This window comes from Micromys minutus, assembly GCF_963924665.1.
Source record: "Micromys minutus genome assembly, chromosome: 13".
Lineage (NCBI taxonomy): Eukaryota > Metazoa > Chordata > Mammalia > Rodentia > Muridae > Micromys > Micromys minutus.
This window is the reverse complement of record NC_137982.1, coordinates 5,601,337-5,623,402: the sequence shown is the minus strand read 5'-3', so window position 1 is coordinate 5,623,402 and position 22,066 is coordinate 5,601,337. Positions and strand designations below refer to the sequence as shown.

At 47.3% G+C, this 22,066-nt stretch overlaps 1 protein-coding gene across 1 annotated transcript in view; it reads right to left on the bottom strand.

Annotated features, from left to right (window-relative positions):
* Nucleotides 1–22,066, bottom strand: part of MED27 (mediator complex subunit 27) — a 168,223-nt gene that overhangs the window by 18,501 nt on the left and 127,656 nt on the right. The window contains exon 5 of the mRNA XM_080927423.1: nt 6,253–6,360. Coding sequence (XP_080783549.1) covers nt 6,253–6,360 — 108 coding nt within the window. The remainder of the gene's footprint in view (nt 1–6,252; nt 6,361–22,066) is intronic.

The following is a 22,066-nucleotide window of genomic DNA, read 5'->3' as shown; positions in this document are numbered from 1 at the left end:
AGATCAGATGCTTCATTAGAAATGGACTCTGCAAACTAACTGTGGATTTTCAAAGCCCGTCTTGCCTATTCATCATGCCTCCTTTTCAGAAGTGTTAAATAAGTCATTTAGAATGCTAGAGGGGGATTCCACCATCTGGGACAGCAAGGCCCTGGACAATACAATCCATTTACCTTGCTGAAAAAGGGACCCAGTAACAATCGGCTCCCCTTTTGCTCTGAACCTGAGTCAAGGGTTATGCCAGAGGAATCCCTTTAAGTAAGTTCTGGAGCTCTGTCTCTCTCTAGGGCCAGGAAAGACTCAGAAATCCATCTCAGGAAGCCAACTAAGGCTGAGCCCAGTGAACATGATCAGCTCTCACTTATTCGCTGCAAAGGCAAGCACTGTTAACATTTTTTCTTGCTAGTTGCGATATTAAAAAGGGAACATCCTGGAAGCTGCAAACATTATTTGGAGCTGGGATGTCAGAAAGAGAGTGAACATCCCCTCAGAACACTAGGCTGTGTCTAAAAGATTTGAAAGGGCCAAGTCAGCTGCCTGCAGAGCCCAGTGGATGAAGCTGCACCCAGAGGCAGCTAAGGGTGCTAGGGCTGGAGTGAGTTCAGGTGGGCGCAGGGGCTATTTTCAGGGGAGTGAGCTGCAACCCTGCAGATGCTCATATCTGTCCTTATGATAAGACACCAAGATGTCAAAAACAAAACAAAACAAAAATAAAAACAAACAAAAACAAACAAGCGTTAAAAGCACAGTCTGGCCAAAGGCAAGGTCACTCAGTCCTTGCAGATCTCTCACCCCTGCTTCAGTCAGCCAGGCCCCCTTCCAGTGCTGATGCATAAGAGTGACTTCCAACGCACAGATGAGGAAACTGAGGCTCAGAGAGCATCACAGCTAAGGTGTGGGGTTGGCCCAGGGCCTCTCAGAATGACTTCAGAAGGGCTGTTACTCAGGGCCCCTCCATAATGTCCTGCCCCACCCCTCTGGGGTGCTCCTACAGAGTTCAGCCTCATAATCCCATGCCAGGCCTGCTGCTCGGCAAGTCATTGCCGCTAACATTCATTTAGCAGTACAGCGGAAGTGCTGGCAGCTTATCAGAAAGTTATCAATTCTTCATTTCATTTCAAAAGGCGGCACACACAGAGAATTTTAAATGATCTAAAACGGACACTTCCAAATGAAGCTCCTGATCCGCAGCGGGCCCCAGCCTCTAAAGGAAACCTTTAAAGGGATCTCTGACTTGCAAGACAGATGTGTCCATCTGGGTTAAGGATACAACTAACTGGGCACCAGTGAGGGTTTTCTCTACAGCTGCCCAAGTTTTCAGAGCCATGGCAAACTTCTGTGTGGCCATCTTCTTAGGCCTGCTCACCCTGCCAGAGGAAGAGAGGAAACAAGCCTCCCAGGAGAGCAATGCTGTGTCTCTATTATTCTTCAACTTCACTTCCAATCAGGACATGCATTTGTTACCAAAAAAATGCTGAAAGCACAACTTTGGGGTGCCCTCTGTGCAGGAGCCCAGCTGGATTCATCCCCTTTCCCGGCTCTCACCCTTTTCCCCAGAAGTAACAAGAGGCCATTTTTCTGAAGGTCGTCTGAACAATTTCAAAGGCTATAACAAATCAAAATGTTCCCTGCATCTAATATCAAACGGGGCTGATGCCAACACTTATTAGAGAAATCAGATTCAAGCTTCCCCCAACCCCCTCGACCCAAACACACACACACACCCAACTTTGAAGTGGGAAGAATGCAGGATCAGAAATTACCCTGGAGACAGCTCTGGCTGTCTTTGAAGGTTCCCTTTGATACCGCCATTTCTTCTTCTCTCTTACGCTGGAAGGCTAAAAGCTGCCTTTTTTATTGATATGGGGTAATTAATGAAGCTATAGCATTAACATAACCTAAATCCCCTAATAAGATAAATTCAATGGAGACACTTCTATTTTTTCCATCCGTTCTGCCCGACTGATATAAAATCAGGACAATGGCCAGGTGTTCCCACACCCTGCCTGTTAACATGCTGAGTCACGGCCTCACTCCCTGATTACAGCCAAGAGAGGTAGGTAAGTCTGAACAGCAGTTTTATTCTTAGAGGAATGAGGGTACTGGTGCTTGATATCAAAAATATGTATCAAGAGACAGGGCATCAAGGTAGCGACTGTTACAGTGAGGTGCAAGCTGACAGTGTGTGGGATGGATGCTGGTGTGAAAAGCTGGCTGGAAACTATGGGTGGGGAAGGGGATGGCTGGCCACCATCTCAGCATTAAAGACAATGTGTTGGACCAGTACATGGGGAGCAATCACACAGGGACTAGAGGTTAAGGCCATGAGAGGCTTCCTGAGTCCATCCAGTGCACCCCAGGTTGAGCTCCACAGCAGAACAAGCAGAGCAAACCCTGAGCCCAGGCAGCAGTTGAACAAATGCAGGGCTGTAACTTCCCAACAGCAGAACAGCCAGGGACTCTGTGTCCTCCAGACCAGGCCTTTCGGACATTTGTGTGACACAAGTGCTCAGCACTCAGAACTGGGACAGCGTCTTCTCGTAAAGCGCTTAAGAAACTGGCTCTAATGAAAAGGTGAGGAGCAGTCAGCCTCAGGCTGGCCGGCCCACTAAGAGCTTCTCTACCACATGAGGCCTGGCCCTGCCAGTCTTGCTTGCTCTTGTTTTGAGGTCCCTATCTACTACACAGGTGCAAAAGGGCTCAAGAGGTTTCTGCCTGTAATAAGCATAGTAAAAAAAAAAAAAAAAAAAAAAAAAGCCCTTTAGACATGTGAAAACAGCTTAGTCAGGATCCCCACTACACCCAAGGCTGCTGAGAACCTGAGAACCATCACTCACTCAGGACAACCAGACATAGTCCCTAGATGTGCTCTACACATCTGGAGAGACACCACCTTCATCTGCCCTGCGGATGGTGAGCCTCTCCCAGGATCCTGACCCTTGGATAAGAGATGTCTGTTAGACACTAGAGCTGACCTTCAGCTAAGACATGTCACATAGATGAGCAGCCTTGGGAGATAGGCTTAGGAGCGAGCATATGGACCTTATGTGATGGTCCTCAGCCTGATACAATGTAACTTTTGCTATAGCTACATGCATCTACTCCTTGCTTGAAATGCTCTGAGATAAGCCATCCTCAAACCCGGATTACCTCAAGATGTGCACTTTCTGCTGTACAGTGGAGAAACACCAATTTTTCATGAGGAGGCTGTGTATATGGGCGCGTGTGTATCCCTTTAATCTGATCTTTTATGATTCTAATGCCTGCTGCTTCCTGATCCTTCATGTTCCCATTTCAGCTAAGCAGTTTAGCCTCTCTGGCAGGCTATCCCATCAGCCTCTCTCCCCCCAACACAACAGTGCTTCTAGGCTGTTGGGGCACTAAGATCTACCCTTAGGACATGGTCACAGGACAGGTTCACACAAGTACCACCCTAGGTTCCAGCTTCCTGTTCTGTAACATGAGTCAGTCTGATAGCAGTTTCTAAGGCAAAGTATAGCCAAGAAGACAGGGTGAGCCTTGAAAGTGCAAGAGAGTTACACTCACTGAGTTAGCTAAGTTAGTAGATGGGGGATGGCAGGAGGGAAGTACGGTGAAGGGTAGAGAGAGGAGGAGGAGGGAAAGGAGTGGGGGGAGAAGGGGAGATAAGCCCAGGGGTGGAGTAGGAGAGCAAGCACCTAGGGGAAGTCAGAACAGACAAATGTGAGAAACAGCTTGGCTGTCCTAGGGTCACGGCAGGCACCAAGGCTGGGGAGTGGACAGGACACATGCAGAGAATGGGGGCAGGTAGGGTCAGATCTTGTAAAGGTATCTAGATTCTGTTCCATAAGCCAGATCTCAGAAGCAGGTTGTACAAGCTGCCAATACAATATGCTCTGAGGACAAAGTTGGGACTACAAAAGAACATGACCTTGTGAAGAAATATGTACCTCTTAGACATCCATAAGGCATATGCATAAACCAAAGGCTCCAAGAATGTCTAAACACACTTAACTTCTTGGCTGGGGTAGAGGGAGGGGATGGATCAGGGGTGGAGGGAGCACTGTTTGGCCCTGGGCTCTGTCTTTGGGTCTGTAAAATAAAGATAGGGGGGAACTACTTAGAACCCAAAGTTTCTTAAACCTGGGTACATCAGCTGCTCTGTACCTAAAACCTATGAATTCCTTACATCTTGTTCTGGGGCAGCTTTCCCAAGTATACTTGGATGGTGGCAAGCAAGAGAAGCCTACGTATGCATGGGTGCTTATGGGGAGAGTAGTCTGCAGGCTGAGGGCGGGGAGACTAGAGCCTCCATGTGAATTAGCAAGAGCAGGAGTCAGATCAGCAAAGGCAAGAATGATGAAGTGGGAGGCAGACAGAGGGCCTGGGGTGTGGGGGCAAGGTAGAGGACCTCAGAGAGGTGACAGCCGACAGCACAGCCCTTGGGGATGGCAGGGAGGAAGGTTCAGGAAGTTGGGTGGTGGTATAGCTAACCAAGACCAGCGACATGAGGAATCTGAGACAGGGAGATGAAGAGGCCCAGACAGAAGGAGTGATCTCTGTGTAGGCAACATGTTTGAGAATAGTCAAGGGGAGTGGGCAGAGGGAGGAGAGGATCCAGGGAAGAGGAGTCAAGGAAGAGATGGGAAAGAATAATGTATGGCCGCAGCAGGCCACCAGAGTGGCCTTCAAGGCGGGCATGGTAGAGAATTTCTTGTCTTCTTGAGTGCAGCATAAAGTACTAGTGTTCCCCAGTGGTAGAGTGTGGGTGTCCCTGTGTATTACTGTGGACAATTGGGGGCTGGTCATCAGAACCTCACAGGTAGCATGCCAGCAGCACACACAGTTGGCAGAATCTCCACTCCTGGTCTGAATTTGGGGTGTGGCTCATTTGCATCCTGACTTGGTAACTCAGCAAGCGTGGTGCTAGTTACACCCTTTCTTGGTTCTCAATCTCCAAACCCTGCCTGAGTGACAGCGGCTGTTTCATACCAGCTGTGACTACAGCATCTTCAACTTGAAGCTTGAAAAGACCCAAGAGAAATGAACTTCGACATGCTCACCAGGGGCCAGTCTTCCTGGGAGGTGTGCACTAAGCCTGCCTGGCTTCTAGAGTAGACCAGCAATCAGAAACCCCACTTGCCCAGGCAGAATTTAGAATCCCATGGATGCCACACCCACCAAACTGTCATACTCTCTCCACTCTTGCTTCAAGGACAGTAGTATTTTTCTAGAAAGAAAAAGGACATTTCCCAACAAATGATTTGTTATTAACTGGGAGACCTAAAAAAACTAGGCAGAGAACTTGGAAGAACTCTGGTGGCCATGGTCTGTGGCACGTGGGAATGCTGGGTGTTTTGCTCACCTGTTAACCTTAGCACAGCATGGGAACATCTGTCACAGGGAAAACCACAACTACCACCTGCTTTTCAAGAACTATCTATTCTCATTATAATGTGGCCATTGCTGATAGCAAACACATTGAAATGTTAACATTTGAAATGAGGAAAGCAAAAGGTCCCAAGAGAGGAAGCGAAGGGTGTCTCAGGCTGGGGGAACTTGGGTGGGTCTGTGGGGCAGGTGCTCATCACGCTTGGGAGAGAAGACACAGATGAAGGCTGCCAGCTCTCATTAGTGTCGGCTGCTGCTTTCCACAGATCCAGATGGAGGGTGCACACTCAAGAAACTGCAGGTCCTCTACGGTGAACATTATAGGAAAGCCATCATCTGGGAAGAGCCTGCCTCCTCACCTTGGCCCTCAGAGTGTTTGGCTGTAGAGAGTAAGCATTCTATGAGACAGATCACCTGTGGGAAGAAGCTGCTTTCTTCCTGCTGAGGTATTCAGTGTGCAGCTGAGATGTGACTTCCCAAGAGCCCGTTGTGAGAGTCAAGGAGAGTGTCACTGGGTTGTGTCAAACTAACTCAAGTCTTCCTCACGGCTCTAAGAAAAGCAAAATTCAGAACCCTGGGCTATTGATGTGCTGGCTGACTTGAAAAAAAAAAATCTATTTCCTCAGAAGACATGTCTAATGAGGCAACTGGGGTCTAAGGTGCTCAATTAGAAATTCAAGTGAGGGCATCGGGCTCGCCGTGAGCAGCAGAGGTTTAAAACAGCAAGAGGAGAGAATGAGATAGTTTTTGTCAAGTTCCTCTTCATTCTGACTAGTCTGGATCACTCAAGTCCTGATTTGCTGGCTATTAGTATCGCTCACCTGAACTCCGTTCTGGGACAGATCAAGGATGAACCCGTCCCCACGGCTCCAGGCCACTCACCTTCCCGTCCTCTGTGTACACACTCTCGTTATACCCCTTCACAATCGTGCGGTCGATAAACAGGCTCCTCATGACCACGATCACTTTCAACACCTTCCCCAAGGTCACCTGTTGGAACACGAGTGCACACACGTGAAGGCTCAGAGTCAACATGCAAATCACACAGAGCTGGGCAGGAAGGTAGAGGCATAGACCACCACTTATCTATCCTCATTCTGAGTGAGGCAGCAGAGGACATGGAGGGAAGGCTGTGTGCTTCACCTCATCATACTTGACACACCTAGCCACGGCCAAATCCTCTGTAACTGTAACGCTAGCCTAGCCCATCATCTGTACAGCTTTGCCTCCTGATCTCTCACAACCTGCTGGATAGTTCCTGCTCCACCACTTTCCCAGGCTAGGGTCCTCTAATTTTTGGCTTGATGAGCTTGGTGAGCACACTGGTGTTGATCTGTGTCACGGCCATTAGTATAATACATGGAATACAGTACAGAGAGTAGAAACAGGCACCCAGCAGCCCTTGCTGGAAGCCGCCTATTAGTAGCTGGTGGGAAGAGGACCGATAAAGACAAAGTGAACCAGAAGTGGCTGGGTGCTGTCCAGACCTGCAGCCAGCACTTTGCTCTCAGAACCTAAGCACATCAAGGATAAAGGAAACACCTAAAAAACTTGGTGTGGTGGCTCACACCTTTAATCCCAGTTCTTGGGAGGAAGAGGCAGGCAGATCTCTGTGAATTTGAGGCCAGCCTGGTTTACACAGTGAGCTCTAGGACAGCCAGGGCTATACAGGGAGACCCTGTCAATACCCCCTGCACCCTGAACACAAAGAGAAAAACATATAAAAAGGTTCCAACAATGCCAGGGAAGACAGACACTGCTATATAGGGGCATGTGGCTCTTCATAGGAACTGAAGTAACACTGCCTCTCCTTAGAAGGCAGTGCCTGAGGTGCACACACACATTCCAGGTTCCCAGGTAAGACTTTGGAGGCAGGCATGGCCTAGATAGAGCTCAGTGGAGGCTTGTGGTCTTGGATGTTCTGATGGGGCTAGAAACCTCAGATTTGCTGAAAGGAAACCCTACTGGTCTTAGGAAACCTCAGACTGCACAGCAAGTCAGTTCTTCCAGGCCAACTTGGTGCTAGTGTCTAGAGGGATGACTTTTAAGCATCCCTTCCTTGTCTCTTTGTTTCCTGCAGCTTTCTGTGTCTCTGATGACTGACTACCTTTCTGTTTCCTTTCTCAGTCCTAGGTGATGGTGAGCACCCTGACACCTGGCTTTTTACTGGTGCTGGTATGATGTTTCTTTGTGTTTTGTGTGCCTTACCTGTGCAGAACAGTACAGTAAGAGAGAGCTAAGATGCATTTGTTTACATTTAAGGAGAGCTAACAAACACAACTTACAGTGCTCTTTTAACTATTGTTACACTAGCTGACACAGAATCACTAATATTCAAGGATGCCAATAGATCATAAAGGCAGGATCAGCAGGAAACTCCGCAAGGGAAGGAGAGCAGAACAGGCAGACCTGACAAGGCAGGGCCCATCCCCCACCACACAGAAGGCCAGATCAGAAGCTTTAGTAACTGAGAACTGTCTTCTAACACCAGACTCCAGCTGGATTTAATTAACTAATTGTCTCAGGAACGTGAGTTTCTGGAGAAGGGCACAGAAGGAAGATATGGCCTAGTCTTTCCACCCAAAGATGGTCACCATTTATGGTTTTTGGATAATTCCTTTAAAAATATGTATGTATGTATTTATGTATGTATGTATATCTATCTATATCTATATCTATATCCATCCATCCATCCATCCATCCATCCATCCATCCATCCATCCATCCATCCATCCATCCATCTATCTATGGCTGTAACAAGTCTTATCGCTCTTCAGCACTGCCCCCTTCCTGCTGCTAGCAGTGGGGCTAGGTGAGGCTATGAGCCTAGGTTCTGGGTCTCTCTTTCCCTTCTTCGAACATGTTGGAATTCAGCCTGTGCCCAACATAAACCTTTGGCACCTGCATGTGGAAGAGGCAGACTCTACCTGTCCCCAGCACCAGCCCCACATTGGATGCCTAGAGCAATATGGCCACTTTCCTGGCCTCTTTTCCTGCATCCAGGACACACAGCAACACCAAGAAGGACAGCTCCTAAACAATCACATAGCCAGCAAATGCAAACCACCAATGAGCTTGAGCTACATCTAGCTCCAGTTCTGTCCACACTTTGCTTAGCATGCTGACCAATGCTGACCTTTCTGATGGTCCAAACATTATTAGCCAATGGTTCTCATATTCCTGACACATATAAATGTATGGATCTACAAACCAAATACTGATGTAGTTACACCATTGCCTTCCTCCATATTGCTACACAGGCTTCAGAAACATTGTCAGGTGCTACTTGGCCTAGCTATGGGCTATCCTGGGCTCTTCTCAACCTCTCTCCTGCTGCTACACGCTTAAGGTGTTTCCAAGTTTCCTAATATAAACATGGCTGCAGCAGGTACTTCTGGCGGATCAACATTATTATTTAAGTTACGTTTTACTTACTTATTGTGTGTGTGTATGTGTGTGGATGTATGAGCATAGAGGTCAGAGGACAACCTGTGTGAGTTTCCTTCCAGCATGTGAGTTCCAGCGATTCGGTTTGGAGGCAAGCACCTTTACCTGCTGAGCCCTCTCACCATCCTAAGGGGCATTTTCTATTTTAGGACAGAGTCACAGAATTCTAATTCCTGGGGCGAATACCAGTCTGTTGATCTTCTATGGAGGAGCACTGTGCCAACCAGAAAGCTAGCCACACACCTGCTGGGCCCTCTTCACTGTTCTTGTCAGCAAAGGGAGCTAGTGAATTGAAACAACAACAGCAACAACAACCAGACAAACAAACCTGACTCCCTTGCTGCTCTAATCCAGCGATAAACAACTCAGGGTACTTCAGGGCTATAACAAGGTTTCACTCTGAAGCACAGGCTGGTCTCAAACTTCCAGCATCCTCATGCTTTTGCCTACTGACCACTTGGGCAGCAGGTATGAACCTCCATGCCTGACTTCCAAGTTCTTTTTCTTTTTAAAGAGTAATTTCTATTTTAAAAATCCCAACCCCTCCCCCCGCTGTGCTGTGTTGGTCTACGTATGAGTGTGTCTTGTGCTGGTACTCTCAGATAATGAGTAAGATGCCCAAGCTCTGGAGTTACCTGGAGCTATGAGGTGTCCACCGTGGGTGCTGGGAACCAAACTTTAGATCCCCTGCAAAAGGCATTCTTAACTGCTGAGCCATCTCTCCGGGGCCCACCCTTCAAACCCCAACTTAGTTTGAAAAAAATATTTAGTACAATAGGGTGTGAAAGTGCATGGTTTTAATCCCAGGGCTCAAACTGTGTCTGAAAAATAAACAAAAGCAAACCCACAAAACTCCTATGGACCCAACCCCTGGCCACCTAGTGTCACCTTTTCCTCCAAATATCAAAAACACTATTAGTAAATATTTTAGTATGTATCTTTAAAATACAAGTGGCCACACTCTGACAGGCCTCCTGTCTAGAGAACAGCAGTTGTCTAACACTAGCAAACATCTGCTGGATTGGTTACTAGGTCTCCTAAATTCCACTTTGAAAAGAACAAGAAAGCTCAGTCCAAGATCTGAGTGTGGGTCATGAGAGCTGAGGCACTCCATCAATCTAAGCTGGGGTACCACTCTCTTGCTTTGCTGGTTAGAGAAGTGGAAGAAGTTAGGGTCTGAGGAGGCTATAGCCTGCACCCACAGATGCTTCTCTCCAGGGAGCACTGATATGGCTTACCTTGCACTTTCCACAGAGACCCCTAAGAGGACAGTGCTGGGTAGACTGCACTGCCTTATTTTACTGTCTTTCCATTTCCATGAGGCCCTATGTAGTATGTGAGAGAGGACTCTGGGTTTAACCTGAGCTGGAGAGGCACAGTTAATCTCAGCTTGCTCTTGGTGATGATCTATCCAAACTGAGCCATGTCTCTTGACTCTGCTGCAGTGAAGCTTGGATCTCCTTGCAGCTCGGGATGAAGTAACTTTATTCAGAGGCTCATTCAGAGTAGGACTGGGAGGAGCCTGGCAGGCAATGTCCAGATGGACAGCACCGTAGAGGTGGGTGTGGATAAAGGGCTCGGGAGCAGCTTTTGCTCCTCAGCCTGAATCAGTGTTTGAGTTTGTTGGAGAAAATAGTGTTAGCCAGTCAGCAGCAAAGATGGAACCAGAGCCACTGTCCAGGCCAGTGAGCTACCACTTAGGGCTTGTCCTCTCTCCTGTTGCCACACTTGGGATGTAGAGAAGCTGTGGACTGTGGATGCTACTCTCCAGGACAAATAAAATGGTGAATCTGATGAATGGGTGCTAGACAGAAAGCACCTGGCAGCCCGAGGGTCAAGGAAAACTCAAAGCTGCCACAGGCTGGTCAGCCAGATCTAACAGACCACAGTGATGACCATCTGCTGTGAGAACAGGTCAAGGGCCTATCCTTTTACATGGGCTTCTATACCACAGGTTATGCAGCAAGTATGGCACAGGACAAGTCAGTCTCTCAGTGCTGTTTGCTCAGAAGTTGAATGAAAATGTGGAGGGTTTGGTTGAATTAAAAAAAAAAAAAGAATGCAGGTTGCAATGGTCATCTTAGGGTGCAATGTACCACAATGCATTCTTCCGAGTGTGATGTGGTAGAGTAGGCAACACTAGCCATCAGGATGAAGCTGGGTGCACATTCTACAGCAGACTTTCTAATCCTAGTGTCATTCCAATGAGGCAGATGCTCCAGTTTCTGGCCTGGCTTTGACGGACTGATACAATACACTGCAGATGGACCATGGACATCTTTCTACATGCAGCCAATGCTGCCATAGTCAGAAGCAAGATGCTCACTGACAGGGGCTATGGGTTGATTCTTGGCAATGGCTATGGGGTGCCACAGATAAAAGCTAATGCCATCTGGTAATGAAGCATGCTTGCTGTTGCCAAGGTAACACTTTTCTATACTGAACACCACAGCTCCTGAGAGCTCACTTACCACTTTGTGGCAGTTGGTACAGTGAATGTAAGTGGCACACAGTCAAGGAATCACTATATTTCCTGAGCAGGTAATATAGGTACCAGGCAGCCTCCCACTGGCCTCCTCAGCACAGGGAGAGTGTCTGAGAGTACTGGCACTGCCAGCCTTGGATAGGCCAGCCATGCTCTGGGTGGATGGTGGTCATCAGCAACTACCTGTCAGGCAGCATTCTCCCAAGAGGATCCTAGTTCACTGTGGTTGGGAATGTCACAGACAAGAGAGGAAGTGTGAGGAAAGTCAAGGAGAGAAACACCTGGTTCAGCCCTGTCACTGACAGACCTGGTGGCTGAAGGGTTATCCTACATGTAACCACCTCTTGGCAGTGGAGATTGTTTAACATTCATTCCTGTAGTCTGTGCAGCCAAAGTACTTTGAGATGAGCAATATCTAAGTGAAGGATTTGGGGGAGGTATGCTGGCCACATGCTGAAGAACCCAGGCCAGATGGCCCTTGACCTAGCACAGGGCACATGTATGCCAGAGGGAAAGGGGACAGCACAGGATTTGCTCTTCTGACAGCTGGCTATATTTCTAAATTTTAAAAAGCCAACCATTTTTATAAAGCCACCTATGGGGGTTATTTTCACCACACAAATAAGGCCTTCTAGGGCCTGCTGCAATTTAAGAAAGCTTTGGGACATAAAGATAGACACACACACACTTCTAGGGGCCTTAGGAGTCATTTTCTTCACTACAGTCCAAAGGAACTTCCTCTGCATTAACGCTGAAGGACTAGAACAAGGTAAAGGTACTAAGGGGAGTCTATTATCATGTGAGATGTGCCCACTAGGCCAGACATTGGGTCAGTGAATCGAGTAACTGCTGTCACCTATGTGTGGGTGCCTGTGAAGGCCAGAAGAAGGTGTCTTCTCCCCCAGAGCTGGAGTTATAGAAGGTTGTGAGCTGCCTGATGTGGGTGTTGGGCCAAACTTGGGTCAAGTGCTCTTAACTACTGAGTTCCAGCTCTGCCACTGTTAAAGGAATAAACTGAGCCCTAGGGGGATGATAAGAATGGCATGTACCTGAACAGAAGTGGAGGACTCCCAGAGCTCCCCACACAGAGCATTCAGTGTCTGTGCAGAGAATTGATAGAGGATGGTGCTGTGTCACAGAGCCATCTGCTTCAATCAAAAGGGCTCAGGATGGAGAGAGCTGTGACCAGGGGCAATCCCCAGAGTGTTCCAAGGATACTCCCCCAAGGAAGGTACTTAGATTCAGACTGGAAAAAGCACCCAGAACCACCTGGGCTTTGTACAGCTTTCGGGAGCCTTCTCTCTGAATAACACACCTCAGCTCTTTCCCTAAGATAGGGCATGCTTGCATGGCTGCAGTGCACTCCTCTAGAAACCCAGGAGGCAGCACAGGCAGCTGTCTTATTTCCATTTTTAACAGAAGGAAGCTGGAGATTGGAGTCCAAGGTCGCTGTTTTTCTGTGCAAGGCCAGGAGCTACCTCTTGCTGTTTCCCCATATCTTGCCTAGCACATGAATCCAAATGCCAGCAACAGTGACCACAGGGCCAGGAGTCACCTGACCCTCTATCCTCCCAGGAATCTTCTCTGGCACTGTGCTAAGTAGCTCTAAACCCTGTTCCCTAGGACTTCAGCTTCCCTCACCAATGGCTTTGTATACTCCCAGCCCTGTGGTAAGACGCTAATAATGTACCTGCTTTGTCTAATTTTAGTGCATTTTTAAAAAGCCAGCCTTCTGGATTCTACACAGCTGCTGGATATGTGCAGCCCTGCTAGAGTCATGCTGGGCAGAGTTGTGCCTCTGAATGGCAGCCTCGGAAACGGCAGCAGCAAGGGGCCTGAGGATGCAGTGCTGGAGCCACTTCTTTCTAGGAAACAGGTAGGGCTGGTTGCAGCCTCTGAGCCAGGCTGACTCCGAGAGACCCAAGCCCTCAAATGAATGGGGTCAAGAACAGGAACTGTTTGCAGTACCTTGCAAGAGGGGAACTAGGGGGTGGAATCTGTGAGGGCAGGGCAGCAAACCCTTTTCCTAGTCACTTGGGCTGTGACTAAAAAAGCACCAGGCACACCGAGGAGCAGCCCAGAAAACCAAGTCTCTCCATATTCCAGGGTATGTACAACAGAAGGACTCAGCTGTGAGCTTCTTATGTCATACATGAAGAGCAAGCTGAGGAAAAAAAAACCTCAAACTGGGAAGAGACTCCCACCTGGAAAGTAAGTTTTAGATACAAAGTCAAATGGCTGCAAGTGGTGGTTGTTTTATTTCTCCTGATGACAAGGATGGCAAAAATCTTAGGCAGGTAAAAGGAGTCTGCCCAACAAGATATGAGCGGCACTCGCCTTGACTCCTGTATGGATCCTGGCTCTGCCTCATCAGCTCTCCTTAGAAAATGCCCCACTTCTTTAGCTTGTTGACAGGAGGAGGGGACAAGGGTTGCTATGTGAGTGCTAAGCAGTTTTGTAAGGTCACTCCCGACAGACCCCTGCCACAGCAAAAGACACAGAGGCTCTGCAGTTCAGAGTCTGTTCTGTGACCAACAGGATGGTATGGCCTAGGAGAAGGCCTAGTGAAGCCTGCCTTCCTCTCCAAGGTGGGGCCTCTGTGAGGACACACAGTTGGGGCCAACATCTCCCAGCATCATGTCCTTAGCTCACTGCGTGGCAGCAATTTTTATATTACTGTTGCTATTATTTTTAATAACTACTAAACACCCACCTAATGAGAATTATTTCTCATTAGGTGGCTTAGTCCACTGATGGGTAAATTGGAGTCATTTGCTAAGGTGCCATCAACCTTAGCTTAGCAAGTTGGGCACTCCAAATGCTCCTTAACGCTAGCCTCTCTAGAAAATCTAAGGCTGCCTTGATTGCAGGGGAATTTTTGTCACAGGAGAGACCTAGCTGCTTGACAAATTTCATGGGAAGGTTCAAGTCAGAGAGTTACAAAATAATTTTATGTTCTACAACAAAAATCCAAAGAAAGAAAAGGATGGACCATGTTTCCCAGCCCTGGGCTTGTTCCCCTTCAGGGTTTCTCTGGTATGAGGGATTTTTAAAATCAAACCCAGTCTACTTTAGTTTTTAGAGCCCTTCCAGAAGGAGTGTGGCTGGATGGGGCTAGATGGCGGAGAAGCAGTCTGATGACTCCTGATCATACTAAAAACAACGGGCACTTCAGCAGCCTTGAAAGTAATCCTCCACAGTATACACCCTGTACCTGAACCTAGCACAGAATCTGACTGTCAGGAAATGGAGTCCCTTCCCTAGGTACTCTGTATGGTGGTGGAAACTGCTTGGATTGGTCTGACAGAAGGCTCTGCTCCTAATTTGCAGCAGCTGGACAGTAAAACATGGACTTGAAGGGAGAAAGAACTACGAGGACTGAAAGCAAAGAGAGATGGACAGAAGGAGGCAGGAGAGACAGGCAGACAGATGACATGGCCAGGGCCAGAACTACCTGAGAATGCAAATGCCTTGCCCTTCGTGTTCCTCCCCCAGCTACGTGCTAATATGTATCATGTGCGGGCCAGGCATCAGCACTTAAAGAGGTAAACGAAACAGACAGTTCTCGGAGCTGGTGGTCTAGTGGCAGGAGACAGACAAGTAAGAGACAAAGGGCCAGTTACAAAGGAAATGAACCAAACAGCGACAGCTTAAAGGGCTTGTTCAGGAAGGAATGATGTGTGGAAAACGTCATGTCAGCAGCTTGCTTTGTTCACAGAGATGTTTCTTAGGGACCACAGTGTGCCAAGATGAATGAAGCATGGACAAGGGACACCTGAATATGAAGGAGAAAGAGGGATGAAGGTCTTCCCAGGGCCCAGTCTGAGCCCCAGACAACTGAATGGTCTGGGCATTTCCTGAGATGACAAAGGAGAAAATCAGGGAAAAGATCACTTCCTGTGCAAAGTTTGAGCTACTTTTGAGATGTCAAAGAGAAGCTATGCTGAGACTAGACCCATGACAAAGGGTGAGAAATAATTTCACAATGTCTAAAGAACCCTGATGTTCCCTGGGTGGCCTTTGTGGAGCTGAAGGCTCACACCTTAAGCCCAGCCTGAGTGGCAGAGATGCTCTTTCCTGACTTAAGCAGAGTGGATGTCATGACGGCGAGACCAGGTGATGGCAGTCTCCACATGGATCGTCAGTAGTGCTGGAATGGTAATATGGTGCCCTCTGGGGTAACCTGGTTCTGTTAAATCTCTATTTTTTTCTCTGCCAATACCCTGTTAGGCAGCACTTGGCTTTTTAATATTTTGTCTGTAGGATGTATGCCAACTTGACCTTGATGTAGAAAATTTTAATTCAAATCAATACATGGACAAGGTCACTTTAAAATCCAATTAATATGAATGGAAAAATATGCCCCACAGTTGTCTGAGCTGAAAATGGGAACAGCTGTAAGTTAACAACTACAGAAGACACATGTTCACAGACCCACCCGGGCCGTTTATCTGGGTTGGATAATGCTATGATCTGTGCCCTTAAATATATGGGGAAGTTTGAATAAAAACGTTTTACTTCTGTTTAGGGTAGCCTAAAATTAAGCTGAGTTTGTTTGAAGATAAACATAAAATGTACTGAAAACTCTGAGTTCCTATAACCTGATTTAAAATAAATTAAACCCAGGACTTCAGCTCACCAAGGACTCCCTGGAGAAATCTAAGCTCCATTCTAGCTTCGACCCCAGCACTTTGCATTTATATGGAATGCAGGCAGGTCCAGCACTGTGTGCAATAAGCCGGACAGGGGGAAACTGAGGCATTGCACTTTAGATTCTTTTTATTCCTATAAACACTATGCAGTCAGGACTCTAAGACACTGAGATGGTTCTTCTACACCCGAGTTTTACACCTGCTTCTTGGGTTTTGTTTGTTTGCCAGTGCTGGGCATCAGACCCAGGGCTTCACACGTTACCACTTTGTCACTGAGCCACGTTCCCAGTCCTGAAACCCAATTAATAGGAAATAGTTACTCACTTTTGGTGTTGAGCATTAAAGCCAGGCCCTAGCACAAACCACCACTGAGTCTTACCCTGGCCCCAGAAGAGGAAGCACCCCAAGAATGAGAGAAGTGAGGTAGCGGATCGCCGTGGCTCTGCTGCTCCCATCTGCTCTCTCTTTTTCATTTGGAACCTCAGCTTGCCTGCACTTATGTCAGGAGGGGCAGACAGGAGTGACTAAGCACCCACCTAAGGAAGACGGAGCTGCACCTAACTCCAAGAACAACTCAAGTTATGTAAGACTGAGACGTGATATTAGAGGTGCCAAGGAAACACCATAAGCTTATTTCTCACTTTACTGCATGTTTGGGTTTTCTGAAAGGCTGCTAAAGGGCCCAGAGCTGTGTAAATGTGAGGAGAGCCCCACACCTTGCATGGCTTTTCCAGCCTTCTGGGAACCTCTGTGGCTTGGAGGGCAGATGTCCCACAGTACAGGCCTGGTGGTGGAGGCAGGGCCCATGTATGGGGCAATGGGTAGTATGGCTGGCTAAAGTCAAAAGGCGTCTGTTTCCTTCTTTCTACAGATTACACTGCCGCAACAAATTAAAAGCAGCCAGCCCTCTGCAGCGAAGGACATGCTGCTGTCTTGCATAATGCTTGCTCTGCCCCGCCCCCAGCATCACTCGGCATTCTCCTTCACTGGAGCATCCTATCCAGCAGCCTACTTCACTGCCCCCCCCCCCCCCCCCGTCTGCCGCTAGTATTAATGCTCTTCACATACTCATTACTCTTTAATGATGCCTGTTTGTAAATAGCAAGACGGATGCAATTAAAGCGTGATAGGCTAAATAAACACACACTCTAATTAGGATCTTTACAAGAGATTTTTTTTCATGTATAGACTGGAATTTACCTTTCATTAATCTAACTTAATTGCAATAGTGCACCAATAAAGAGTCAGCCCAAATTAAGTGCTCTAAATGATTTCCCCGTATTAAGGGTGAGCCAGGGATCCTTCCTTTGGGTAACAGGCCACAGTCTGTGGGAAGAGGGACTAACTGGGGAACAGATCCACTGTGCACTGGAAGAGGATTTTGGCAAGAAGACACCGGGCCCCTACCAGATCTTGCTGCTTCAGAGGTTAGTGAAGTCAAGGCCCCAGGACCGAGGCAGGCTTGCCCTTGGTGTACCAACTAGCTTTGCTCAGTTCTGTGACAGCCAGTCTCATCCCTAACACCTGTCAACTTCCCAAGACAGAGAAGAAGGCATTTACTCCTTCCTGCTCCTGAACACTAACTCCTACAACTATGTGCTTTGAAGCAGGGCAGCAGATAGCCATGCATGAGATGGATATCTGCAATTTGCAGAAAAAAGAAAGTTCTCATGTTTAACTCCTGATTCTAGGAGTGAGAGTCCATACACATAGGATTCCACAACACACCATTAGATAGATAGAATCATCCACCAAAGACCTCAGAGCATTTAAGTACTCATTCATGGAGCAAACACACTGTTACCTCTTAGACACAGGCACTGTGGCAGTATCAGGAAAGCACTACAGGGAAATGTCACTCCAGAGACCTGTCATTCTTTCCTTATTTTTCTGTTCTGTCCCTAATCTTGGCTAGTCACTCCCAATTTCCCCGACTTTGTCACATACAGGAGGCAGTTTTACCTGGTAGTTAAAAAAGGACAACAGAAGAAGGGGGAGGGGGAGAGGGTAGGTTCTGAGCCAGGTACCCCCTTAAACAATTTTCTGATCCAGATGACATTAGATGCTTTAGTTATTAATGTTAAAGTATGTATCTGGAAGTTCTTCAAGACAACAGTGCATGGAACATATTCCATAACGAGGGTCTGCAGTCAGACTTATCTGGGCAGTGCCTCTGCTGTAAGTCAGATTGGCCCAGGTGAAGTGTTTAGTTAGTTAGAAATGGTATAGCAAACCTTCTCCTTAAAAAGTCAGTGCATGCAGGCCAGTTCAGGAAAGGCCCTGAAAAGAACTGCAGCCAAGCAGACAGTTAAGTTGTTTGGCTAGTGAGTACCTCAGCATGTAATCTGTATCTACTGGCTTTTTTAGAGGGTAGTCTGTAGAGAGACCCACTTTGGGCATCACCACTACAATAGCATTAGGGAAGAAGTAAGCTGTCTACTGAGTGAGTCACTAGTTGCCTGGGTCCCAACAGACCTCATTCAGCCCCGCTCATGCCTTGTAGGTAGAACTGGGCAGTGCACCCCATGCTTACTCCAGGGTCAGGGATCCATAACCTTGGCTCCTGAGCAGCTGATTAATAGAGGCTCCAAGGCTAGAAGATAGCTTCCTAACAGACTGCAGATAGAAACCTATCATGTCTCAGATGTCTAATTGCTCCCAGTTCAAGAACTTTCAGAGACTTGCTCTTAAATTCATTTTTATGGGTGCGTTCTAAGCCTCTGAGAACCCAGCCTTCTAACAGCACCAGCCGTAGCTCTTGCCTAATCACCCTGGTAGATCGTATATAAAAACAAAACGGGGCTTAAAAAAAGCCCTCTATGTTAGCAAGCAGATGTCGAGCCCATTTGCAATTAATACGACCCACTTCCATACAATCAGACTGCTTAAAATTCCTGGAACTAGATGTAAAAGCTAAGATGCAAATGTTCTGATTTTAATGAGAATGAATGGAAACTATAAAATCTTCTTTCCCTTTGAGGGTAGGTACAATCTACATGTAAGTCCCAAATGAACACTAAATTTATCAACAAAACAATCATTTGATAAAGTCTGTGTGCAGGAAGGAAATAGAACTGGGAACATCTCAAGTATTTTCAGAAAGTATTTTCCACCAAAATTAAATTTTATCAAAACCATCATTCTTTTAAAAAGCTTTACAAAACTCAAGTCATTTCAACACATTTCCTCCCAGTCACCTACATGTTTTTCTATGTCTTGGAATCCATGTAACTTTTTAGGGATAATGGCAGAGGGTGACAGAGGAGACTGGGGCTCACTGCAAGTTTGGGCTGTACTGGACACAACCTCTGATCTGTGGAGGACCCTCTTCACTCCAAGTTTCCTCATCTAGGAAATGGCACTGACATGTTTTCCCTCCTGTTTCGGGCTGCTTCCATGGTCTTTCAGCTTACTTATTCCTGGATGGCCTGCTATGAAGGCACTCTAAGGATGTGCTTTCACTATAGGACAGTAGGTTGCTTGGGGGGCTCCAGATCCTTTTCAGTCTAGTAGTTCTGGGGTGAAGTTGATGCATTTAATTAGCACAATGGATTAGGGCTATGGTCAGTGGGGGAGTACTTGCCTAGAGTGTGTGAGGTCAGGGCGCTAACCTTATACTCACAAACTAAATCAATCAATCAATCAATCAATCAATCAATCAATAAATCAAGCAGCATCCAGGCAATCTGAAGATCCTCTCTGGAGAGCTGGGGTATAGCCAGTCCGAGTTCTATCTCCGGCACTACCAAAAACCAAGAGGATTCTTTGTGAACCATGGGCACAGTGCCCAACATGAACTGCTGTTGACGTGAGCAGTGAATGAACTTTATCCTGCACCCCGTCTTCTGTTGTCCACCTAGAGGGTCTCATTAGCAGCTCCTTCACAAGCAGGCACAGTTCTGAACTTGCAGATCCAACAAGAACCATACAGAACCGGGTGCAATCATCCTTTTCCAGGTGGGAGGGGGTGATGAACACGATCAATGTACACCACACTTATGCCTGAAGATGTCCAAATAAAATACATTCTGCTAATACAACAGAAAATAAAAGCTGGGCTCCAAACACTGGCCTCCTTGGTCTTTTGTGTCCCTGTGTGCCCATGGAAACCAACCATTCAGAAAAAATGACAATGAAGAACTAAATAAACATGGGCCACACTTCAAAGACACTTGGACCTTGGATCTTGGTGTCAGGAGTATCACACAGAGAGCCACAAAGCATAGCAGATAGACCATATTGGCAGCTGGACTGGACCAGGTAGAGTGTAAGTCAGACCAGCAGGCTTGTGCTTTGGGAGGTATTGAGACAAGAGCTCTGCCTTTGTGGAAGGGGATAGCTCTGAGGACAGCTATGGAATGCCACTGTAGGAGAGCACATTCTTTCACGTCAGATGTACTTGGAGAGGCACCGGCAGGGCCAGGTACTGTGTGCTAGATGGAACTGCGAATTCAAGTGAACAGATACTGATAGTAGCTGAGGAACTGGCAACAAATCACATGGTTTTGGAAAGAATACTCCTCCTCTCCATACACCAGGAAGTCAGTGGCGCCTCTGGACAGAAAAGCAACAGTGTCTTTCAGCTGCAGCATAGAAGACCAACATGGCAGAGGTGAGAGTCCAGTAGGAACAAGACTGCAAAAGCCAGGTGAGAAAAGATGGCAGCTGGCACTGGGTTATAAAATAAGCACTTCCATGAAGTGACTGGCAAGGTGTGTGGTTTACAAAGGAGATGCCTCTGAACTGCTTAAGACTGCTGCTACGATGAATACATGCGGAAACAAGTATGGAGTGGGTGCCAAGGTTTTCACTAGGTGCTTAGCAGACTCCTGGCACCCCAGGCTTACTACTCGTGTTTTGGGTGCACCAGCCCTGAGAGGCAGGGCTGCCCTCAGCTACACTGCAAGCAGACACCAAGGGTGTGCCTAGAAAGGGCTGAGTGGTCTGGTTCTCCAGAGCCTATGTATGCTACAGTCCCCACCATCCAGGGTCATTATGATGGTGCTGTGGTTGATGACTGCTGTCCTGACTACAGCAATCATAGGTAGTATAACTGATTCTAAATAAAGGCCCACGCAGTATAACGAACAAGGCCTCAGGCCATCCTGGTGCAGACCTCATGCTCATCCTTTCATCTAGTAGTGGACAGCTGGACTACTCATGGCACTCGGATGGAAACTGAGTAAATGCTATCTTATTCTGTGGATCCAATGAGGAGATTAATAAGAGGGAAAGCCACAAGTGTAGACTGGGGGTGCTGTGTTAAGGTTAAGATGTGCTAAGAATAAAGTAAACTGCCAAGATGCATGGCTTCGAAATGGGCTAAGGATTTAATGCAATCCAGGAAGGTCTCAACTTTATTTACATGCTTGGTCTACACAGTATGAATCTGGGCTAATGAAATTCAATTGCTGTGTATAAATCTGAGTCGAGACAACCCAATCATGTAAAAATAAGAGTAGCCTGGACTTCCATGCTAACATTCTTCCAAGAAGCTCCAGCTCTGGGAGCACAAGGCACTCTTGCTGTGCATTACAGACTACTAGAGCGGGAGTTGAACCACAGGGCTCCATGGGCCCAAAACAAACTATGAGGTCCAGACTGCCCCCTGATCAACACTGGTGCTTTCTAACAAGACCAGCGACAGGTTAAGGTTGTTTCTTTGTGGTGTAGAAAAACATCCCATGAGAACCTTGCCTTTTTATAGGTCCTGGGTTCAACAGCCAGGGCTATAGAGGTCTAACTGCACATATGGTACACAGCCCTTCCCTTTAGCACTGTTATAAAGGCTGTGCACAGTGGTACCTCAGATTGCAGGTACTGTTAAATGGTGTTTTTAAAGCAGTTCAACTCCCTAAGATCAGTATGTGACTCTTCTGCACACAGCACATCTGTCAATGCAGGTTTATAAAGGGCTGGAGGAGCACAGAGGAGGGAGGGGCGACTCAGGTAGAAGGTAAAAGTGCATGGTGGCCCCGCCTGGGGCAGGGGAGGCCACAGGCAGAGGAAACAGCAGGCACAGAGCACCAAAGCATGCAAGTATGAAGTTCCGGGAAGCCTGTGGAGAAGGAAGAAGGCTACTTGCTGTAATAAATGCAGGGGAACGCTTTGA